At 48.0% G+C, this 9,049-nt stretch overlaps 1 protein-coding gene across 1 annotated transcript in view; it reads left to right on the top strand.

Moving 5' to 3' along the window:
* Positions 1–8,563, top strand: part of LOC140219086 (neprilysin-like) — a 10,585-nt gene extending 2,022 nt beyond the window's left edge. Inside the window, exons 2-4 of the mRNA XM_072288967.1 lie at positions 1,404–1,742; positions 6,213–6,326; positions 6,491–8,563. Coding sequence (XP_072145068.1) covers positions 1,404–1,742; positions 6,213–6,326; positions 6,491–8,563 — 2,526 coding nt within the window. The remainder of the gene's footprint in view (positions 1–1,403; positions 1,743–6,212; positions 6,327–6,490) is intronic.
* The last annotated feature ends 486 nt before the right edge of the window (positions 8,564–9,049 follow it).

The raw sequence follows: 9,049 nt of genomic DNA, 5'->3' as shown, positions 1-9,049 counted from the left end.
GCCTATTCCTTGTAGACGTCCTGTATTTAAACACCCTAAATACGCGCAAAAATTACCGCGCGGCTGGCCGCTCGAGATATTTGATGTGTTTGTAAGCAGTACACTGCATTAACGTAACCTATCTTTCATCTAATACCCTCCACCGAGGCGGTCTGCAAAGTAATTAATATATCTACGCGTACAATCATCTGTACGGTTTATGTAAATGATGCGTAAGCATTTGCTACTAATCACCTGCTGTTTCGTCCTCGTCTGCTGCTGTGTTTGGCGTAATTACGAGATACACCGCGAAAGAATGGCGAAACGAAGCGCGGTTGCAACAGTTAAATGTCAACCGACCCCAGCATGAGACGACGAAGAAGAGGCGAGTAGCTGCAACGCTCGCTGTAGTTATGACACACCGTCACGCACCTTCAGTGGTTCATTGTCAAGATAGCCATCGACTGGAACAATCATCCCACGAACATTGTCCTTCACGTCGACCCTGTTAAGTTCAAAGCCGCCGTTGAGAATCTCTCCGTAAACATCAACTCCGCCCACCGCTCATGTAAAACGCTGTGCACAGGGTCCTTGAGGTATTTTCAATAAATAAGTGCTCAATCGAAGAAAGTCACGCGTGAAAATACATTTAAACCTAAATACGGTAAGACATTAACTAGCAAAAACAGGCCTTCGAATATAATATAAACACAGTCAATAAATCAGTACATATTAATAAGATGAAAACATGGTTTGATGTAATAAAGACGCAGATGTTCTAGTATGGAAAGCTCAGTCAGAACGTAACTTATGAGCAACTTTTTGCAAATGATGGCAGCAACGTGGCAGGGAAGCTCGTATAGGAGAAAAATGAAGCGGCAATAGGTTATCGTGCAATGGACGGGCAATCTAGAGGGCATCACCCATGCGTTGAGACATGCGCGGAAATGCTGTGATATAAATAAATAAAAGTGACTATTCGCTTCAGGCCAGTGCCTGAACTTTAAGCGCGTCATATGAGCGCTGTCGCGTCTGACCTTTCTTTTTTTTTTATGGAATCGACCAGCGTAACCGAATTTTGCAAGACGCCGTTTTCCTTCGCACAACATACATTTCACCTTGGTCAGAACACAGTTTCAATGTAGATAGTGCCAACCTGCCGCCACGAACCTGTTGAGCCACTTTTGTATCCCCAGCACACGCGTGGACTGGAACCGTCGTCCCGCGTTCATCAACTTCAATTAAGACTGCCGTGCACCATGCCGTTTGTTAACTGTTTCTGCGTACGTCGCATTTCTTTAGACAACTTCACTCTGTGATGCCTTCGGGCCTTGAAGAGTATTCGAAATAAATAAATAAATATGCTAACGGCGAGTTAGGTCGTTCTCTAAGCAATCTACACATAAAGAAAAACGCCCACGCAGCTTACATCAACCAGCTCCGAGTTCCAGCTTCAACTGCAACCCGTGTCCGCGGTGGCGTCGGCTCAATCATCGCCGCTAGGCGGTTCGTCCCCGAGACTCGACGTGGCCACGGGAGTACGCGCGAACCTCGCGATCGCCAGTGTTGTCGACACCTGGCAAGAACCCCGCGCGCCTCATATTGGTGTTTCGGACGAGCTCCGGGAGAAACCCGCCGAGGCGCCGGCAGCAGCGCAGGCTCGCGCTGGTACCGCAGCGGAGGAGCTCGAGCAGCAGGCGCCCAGCCAACAGTCACCGCAGGTCAAGACGCACGGCGACGTTTCGGCGGCCAAAGCAGTTGTGGTAATGCAGCATGAACACGTTCTCGTAAAACTGATAATGTCTGCACTACTGGCTCTGCCTAAGTCACATTAACTTGTGAAACTGTGTCACTGATCTTATTATCATTACTATTATTATTATTATTATTAGTAGTAGTAGTAGTAGTAGTAGTAGTAGTAGTAGTAGTAGTAGTAGTAGTAGTAGTAGTAGTAGTAGTACCACCACCACTCGTACCACCCATTCTGTAACTCTAACGGACCGCCAGTTATCTGTCCTACACGTTACATATCCTGCTAAGGCCCAATTTGCCCTCATAATATCAACGGTATATTATCGGCCACCCCCCGTTGTTCTCTGACCCGCACCGCTCTCTTCCTCTCGCTTAACGTATATATGCCTAATTTGTTTTGTTCCATCGCATGTTGCGTGGTCCTTAACTTGTTCTCAAGCTTTTTTGTTAGCGTACAAGTTTACAAGTACGTGTGTTATTATGTGGAATACGTTAGCTTTAGGCATGTTAGTCTAGAGCATCTTAGTTAAGAGCAGCTTATGTCTACTAGAACAACAATATTCTGTCAACGTCACCTGGTTCCATAGCAATGTAGATAAATGCGGTCAAAATGCACAGATAATGAACAACACACCTGAACAAGAAAGTACAGCACTCTCACACAAGAAAGAGCATCAAGGCATTAAAGAGAAAGAGACTCCAGAAAGAATTCCTACTGATTCAGCTCTCCACTTATACGTTAGTGGTTTCCTTATAAACACTTGGGGAGGTATTCTGCAGAGAGAGGCATGGACAGGCACTGCATAACCATGGTATTGCTACGCCATCAGGCACGTACCCAGGGGGGGGCCCGGAGGGGCCCGGGCCCCCCCCGAAATCAAGTGGCATAACCCCCCTCCCCCCTTGCCCACCCACGCCACCACTCCTCACACATTCCTAAAGCGCCGCCAGATCAATGTTGAGACTTCGCAGCTGGTCATTGGTCAGCATTATGCTGCCTTTTTCACTACTTTTAGATGGCGGTAGTTATCGGCATCTCTTGTAATGTGAATGACAGTTTTCTCGTAGATTCCGCACCCGCGCGATTAACTCGAGATACGTTCAGTTGTCACCATCTATTCGACCGTCACGCGCATAGCTGTTGCTTTTGTTAGTTCAACCTTCTTTGTTTAGGCTGATCCTGGGACCAGGAGAGGGATGCGGCTGTTACTCAGCTGGTCTGTACTCTCATGGAACGAGTTGCGGCCGGAGAAAACGCCAATTGCGTTTAACTTATCCCTTTGCTTCATTGTTTCCTTGAGTTACGGCTTGCCGCGACGCTGGCAGATGCCCGGAACCATATACACATGATATGGGTTAGTTAAGATGGGAAATAAAATAATGTGAAAGAGCGTCCATCATGAAACCCTGCAATAACCCTTAAACCCATAAGCAAGATGACTGTCACCCGTTACCTCGTCTGTTTTTCCCTAACTGTATAGCACTTTTCGTTCAAAATTGGCAACTGGAAACAAAAATAGCAAGGAGTTAAGTTAATTAAGCGATCTGCTAAGCGAGAGAGTTGCGGCCGGAGGCAACAACCAAACTGCAAGCAAAAGCGAATAATAAAAAAGTTAACTGTTGTTTATGAGAATATTTATGGATCAGCATCTTTTTATTTAAAAAGGAAGTAGAGAAAACGCCGCCGGAAGTGGAGAACAATTACTTGCTTTGAATGACGCTTCTACAGTTATCGGTCGAACCGCCTCACGTAGCCACTTCTCTGCTGTGCTTATGTGGGTGTTTTTCTAACCTTTCGCAGTGAGCGGAGTACGTCTAGAATCGCACAGTCCTGCGCTCTACGCTGTTGTATGGGACTGGCGGCCGCACAGCGTTACGCAATTCGCGGAACTGTAAAAACTGATCAACAAGGCGAAAATAACTGATATTCGAAACTATAACATGAGAAAAACTGAAGAAGCCGTAAAAAAGGAACGCAGCCTGAAATCAGTAAAAAAGAAACCTGGCATAGGACAAACCATGATGTATGCACTAAAAGATAAGAAGGATAATATCATCAGCAATCTCGAAGATATAGTAAAAGCAGCGGAAAAATTCTAAGCTGACCTGTATACAGTACCCAGAGGAGCCACGATAGTTCACTTAGAAGCAGTAATGAACAGAATACAGAAACTCTCCTATAACTAGCGATGAGGTCAGAAGGGCCCTGCAAGACATGAAACGATGAAGAGCGGGAGGATAACGTGGAATAACAGTCGATTTAGTCAAAGATGGAGGAGACATCATGCTTGGAAAACTGGCGGCTCTTTATACGAAGTGTCTATCGACTGCAAGGGTCCCAGAAAACTGGAAGAATGCAGACATTATACTAATCCAAAAAAAAAGACGTTACAGAATTGAACAATTATGGGACCATTAGCTTGCTCCCAGTATTATATAAAATATTTACCAAAATAATCTCCAATAAAATAAGGTTAACACTGAATTTTGTCAACCAAGGGAACAGGCTGGCTTCAGGAAGAGATACTTTACAATGGATCACATCCATGTCATCAATGAGGTTATCGCGAAATCTGCAGAGTACAATAAGCTTCTCTATGTGGCTTATATAGATTACGAAAAGGCATTTGATTCAGTAGAGATACCAGCAATCGTAGAGGCACTACGTAATCAAGGAGTACAGAACGCTTACGTAAAAAGCTTGGAAAATATTGCTACATGCGTGAGGTATTTGTTTGTTTGAACGAGGCGCGTAGGCGCCATCACTCCAGAAAAGAGGAGGAAGAACGAACTGGGTTCGCGCTGTGAATCTAACCGGTCAGCGCTGCAACCGTTGTTGTAAATATAATCTGTAAATAGTTTCTCGTCTTACTGACTCGTCTTTCGCGTTAGAATATCTACAGAGGTTCTACAGCTACCTTAATTCTACACAGAAAAGCAGGGAGATACCTATGGAGAAAGGGGTCAGACAGGGAGACACAATTTCTCCAAAGCTATTTTCTGCGTGCTTAGAAGAATTCAAGCTATTAAACTGGGAAGGCTTAGGAGTAATGATCGACGGCAAAAATCTCAGCAACCTTCGGTTTGTCGATGACATTGTTCTATTCAACAACAACGCAGACGAGTTACAACAAATGATTGGAGACCTTAACAGAGAGAGTGTAAGAGTGGGGTTGAATATTATTATGCAGAAGATGAAGCTAATGATGAATAGCCGGGCAAAGGAACAAGAGATCAGGATGGCCAGTCGGCCACTAGAGACTGTGAAGGAGTACGTTTACCTAGGTCAATTAATCAGAGGGAACCCTGATCATGAGAAGGAAATTCACAGAAGAATAAAAATAGGTTAGATCGCATACGGCAGACAGTGCCAGCTCCTGACTGGAAGCTTACCGTTATTATTGAAAAGTAAGGTGTGCAGTCAGTGCATTTTGCCAGTACAATATGTCCAGTGCCAATGTATTTGCCAGTGCATTTCCCAGTGCATTTTGCCAGTGCATATGGGGCAGGGACTTGAGAGCAAGTTAAGGACCACGCAAAGAGCGATCGAACGAAGATTGCTAGGCATAACGTTAAGAGAGAAAGAGAGTGGTTTGGATCAGAGAGCGAACGGGTATAGACGATATTCTAATTGACATCAAGAGGAAAAAATGTAGCTGAGCAGGTCATGTAATGCGCCGGTTAGATAACCGTTGGACCATTAGGGTTACAGAATGGGTACCACGAGAAGGGAAACGCAATCGAGGACGACAAAACACTAGGTGGAGCGATGAAATTAGGAAATTCGCGGGCGCTAGTTGGAATCTGTTGGCGCAGGACAAGGGTAATTGGAGATCGCAGGGAGAGGCCTTCGTCCTGCAGTGGACATAAAACAGGATGATGATGATGATGATGATGATGATGATGATGATGATGATGATGATGATGATGATGATGATGATGATGATGATGATGATGATGATGATGATGATGATGGAGGTGTTGGGCCCCCCCCGAAAAAAAATCCTGGGTACGTGCCTGTACGCCATCAAAAGAAATACCATTGCATAAATGCGGTTCATGTTCTTTGACGATGAGTTGCAGATCTTATCGTATGTGTTTGTTCTCTAAAGGGCAATGGGCCACCCTTTGGTATACATATTAAAATTTCAGGTTAATTGTCTTGTGCTTTTAACAAAAAGGGAAAAAGGGGGTGGTGAATAAGCTATATGGAAAACGATTTATGTTGGATACATAAACGCGGAAGACACCGTATGACAGACACCGTAGACACCGACTTGACCTACTCTAGCTTATTGCAGCATTATGTGGTCGTGCGTTATGGCAACAGGATAACGCAGCATCCCTAGAGCATTGGCTTATTCCTTACAGCTAGTTTGCTTTTTAATTGAAAATGTAGAAGAGCGACGCGAAAGCACCATTGTGGCATGCTAACGTGTTCTCGCGCTCAACACTGACGTGCTGCCAACCTGTGCTTACAGGGCAGCCAAAGCAACCACGGACACGCCACCAAAGCCAAGGCCTCATTTGCTGTCCCAACCAGGAAGCGCACTGCTGCGGACCTGTACCATTCCTTGGAGAATCTCGGAAAATTTGTGAGTTGCGTCATGCACTGCGTAACATCCTACGCGGCATCGAAGCTTCCATTTGGAGGAGGGTCAGACGTTGATGCATGTAGGCAGACAATCGGCGAACTTCACTTGCCAAGCAGGACAGGCACTGGTTGATCTAATCGCATTTGCAATAACTTTTCTTGCAGGCAGAGACGACTCCGGAGCCAGGGACGCCAAGACCGACACATTTCCCGACAAGGAAGCTAATCACATTCACCGTGGCATGTGTGGGCGTTGGCGTGCTCTTCATGTTTGCCGTGTTCGTAGCCATCGCGAAGAAGCCTATTGCGGTGGCCTCCAACCTATGCCGAACCAAAGACTGCGACCAGCACGCGATGCTGCTCACCAGCCGCCTCGACCCGAAGCTCGACCCTTGCGAGGATTTCGCTGCCTTCGTGTGTTCTGCGTGGCGGGCGTCGCGGACGCACAGGGAACAAGCAAGATCGGTCATAGATGACCTGCGCTTCACCTGGTACGACCGCTTCGACAACACCTTGAGAAGGGGCGCGCTAAGCCTTACCGCGGCAAGGAAACCGCGCGCAATGTACACCATGTGCCGGCACTACTTCCCTGCAAATCTTTCGCAGATGGCCTTAATATTCAACCACATCAAACAGTACAATATGCAATGGCCGAAGCCACCCACGAAGCCACAGGATCCGTTGAGTATGCTCGTCTTGCTGAGCTACAAGTGGGAGCTGCACTTCTGGATCACGGTCAACATGCTGGAGTCCTCCCTCAGCGGCAAGCGACGCATCCTAGTCAGACCGGGTCTGTACCTCTCGATTCTGCTTAATCAACACGAGACGGTCGCACAGTGCTATGTCCAGTACTGGAAGCAGTACCTGGTATTCTTGTATCCAAATGTCAGCACTCGCCCAAATGTAAACGAGAAGGTTGTTAACGAGGTACTCAGGATTGAAGAAGACGTGCTCAACAGCTTGCAAGCCATGGCCGCGTCCCCTCGCAAGAGCCCCGCGCTGTTTTCCTTTGGCAAAGTACGCGCCTACGTTCCGAACGCTTCCGTCACCCTGTGGCGCCAGGCCTTCCAGAGAGGCATGTCGCTGCAGCCGGCGCTAACCGACGACGACGAGATTGCCGTTAGCGACGTATCGTACATCAGGACGGTCTCTGAGCTACTGGCCAAGTACAGTGTAGTGCAGCTCAACATGCACATAACGTGGCTGGCTCTGCAGTATTACGCCCCCGTAGCCGACTACTCCGTTCTCGTGGGCTATTACGGCAGCAGAGAGAAGGCGAAAGAGTACCTGCCGGTTTATTGCGCGCACAAGACAGAGGCCGCTTACAAAGTGCTCGTACAGGCCCTCGGCTTCCACGCCCGGTTCACGGACCAAGACAGAACGGCGATCGACGCCGGCTTTCAGAGCCTCATGTCGACAGCGGTGGGAAAGATCAACAGCGCCCGCTGGATGGGCGACGAGCAAAGGGCGAGGGCTGTCGACAAGGTCGCCTCCATACGGATGGCCCTCTGGCCGCCGCAGTCTTTGCTGGACAACGACATGCTTGAGCGACTTTACGCCAACTTTCCCGAGAAAGCGCCGTCGTTTGCCCAATACTGGATCCAGGCGCTGCAAGCTGCAGCCCGAATGAACCGGACGCCGGAGTTCAGCGAGGCGCTTCTGCTGCTCGGGAGCCACTTCTCGACGTATGCTGACTACGACTACATATCTAACGTAGTGCAAGTGGCGATGGGCGCCGTCGCAAAGCCAGCGTACTACAGCCATGGTACCAAGGGCATGTTATATGGCGGCCTGCTCTTCCTCGTGGCTTTGCAGCTAGTCAGGGCCATCGACGACGAAGGGATCAGGTGGGCGCCCAACGGTATCGCGCTCGACGACTCCACCTTCTCGGCTCCTGCGTTAGAGGCGTACAGAGCCAGGTCGCAATGCCAGCACGGCGCCGATGACAGCGGGAGCGCGTTTCCCGACGTGCCCGCACTGGAGATTGCCTACTCCGCGCTGGAGGAATCGCGCTTTCGAAACGAGAGCGAACCCACAGCCCTGAGCGAGGATCTGCCGGAACTGAAGGTTTTCTTCATGACGCTATGCTACATGGCATGCGCTAGCCCCGGTGGTAGAAACAGCATCGCTGCAGATTGCAACAAGGTCGTTCGCAATTCCTGGGCTTTCGCCGATGAGTTCAGGTGTCCAAAGGGCAGCAAAATGAACCCGGAGAAAAAATGTTCGTTCTTCGCGTGACCTCTCGCCTACTAGTGCACTCGTTTATGTACAGTTAGTGCCATATCACATGTTTAAATGTGCCGCCGTGGTTTTGCGCTCTGTCATGGACGTTATATGCGCTACTTTATTTTCTGTATATTCTGCTTCGGTTCTGTATATTTTGTAAGCTTTCCTGCGTGTAAATTATGCTGCCCATATCTCTTGTGAGGCAACATTTGGCTGGATGTCGTGAATTTTGATGAAACTTTTGCATTCGGTTTCCAGCGTTTACAAGAACTTCAGTGATGTGGTTTTGTATATTAATTTGTGACATCAGCCGAGCACGTGCAGTTCGTGAGTGGTCGAAGAACCATTCCTTTATACGGTCACGTGTTTCGCTTGTATTGACTCATCTGAGGAAACGTTCGCATTATTATATTCTTTTTATTCGTATACTTATGGGAACGTTGCCATAAGTCCGCTTAACCGCGGGTTGACGCTGTGGAGTCGTAAGATCCTGTATCT

This window comes from Dermacentor andersoni, chromosome 6 (assembly GCF_023375885.2).
Source record: "Dermacentor andersoni chromosome 6, qqDerAnde1_hic_scaffold, whole genome shotgun sequence".
NCBI classification, from domain to species: domain Eukaryota; kingdom Metazoa; phylum Arthropoda; class Arachnida; order Ixodida; family Ixodidae; genus Dermacentor; species Dermacentor andersoni.
The sequence above is the reverse complement of the archived record's forward strand: the minus strand, read 5'-3'. Positions and strand labels throughout refer to the sequence as shown.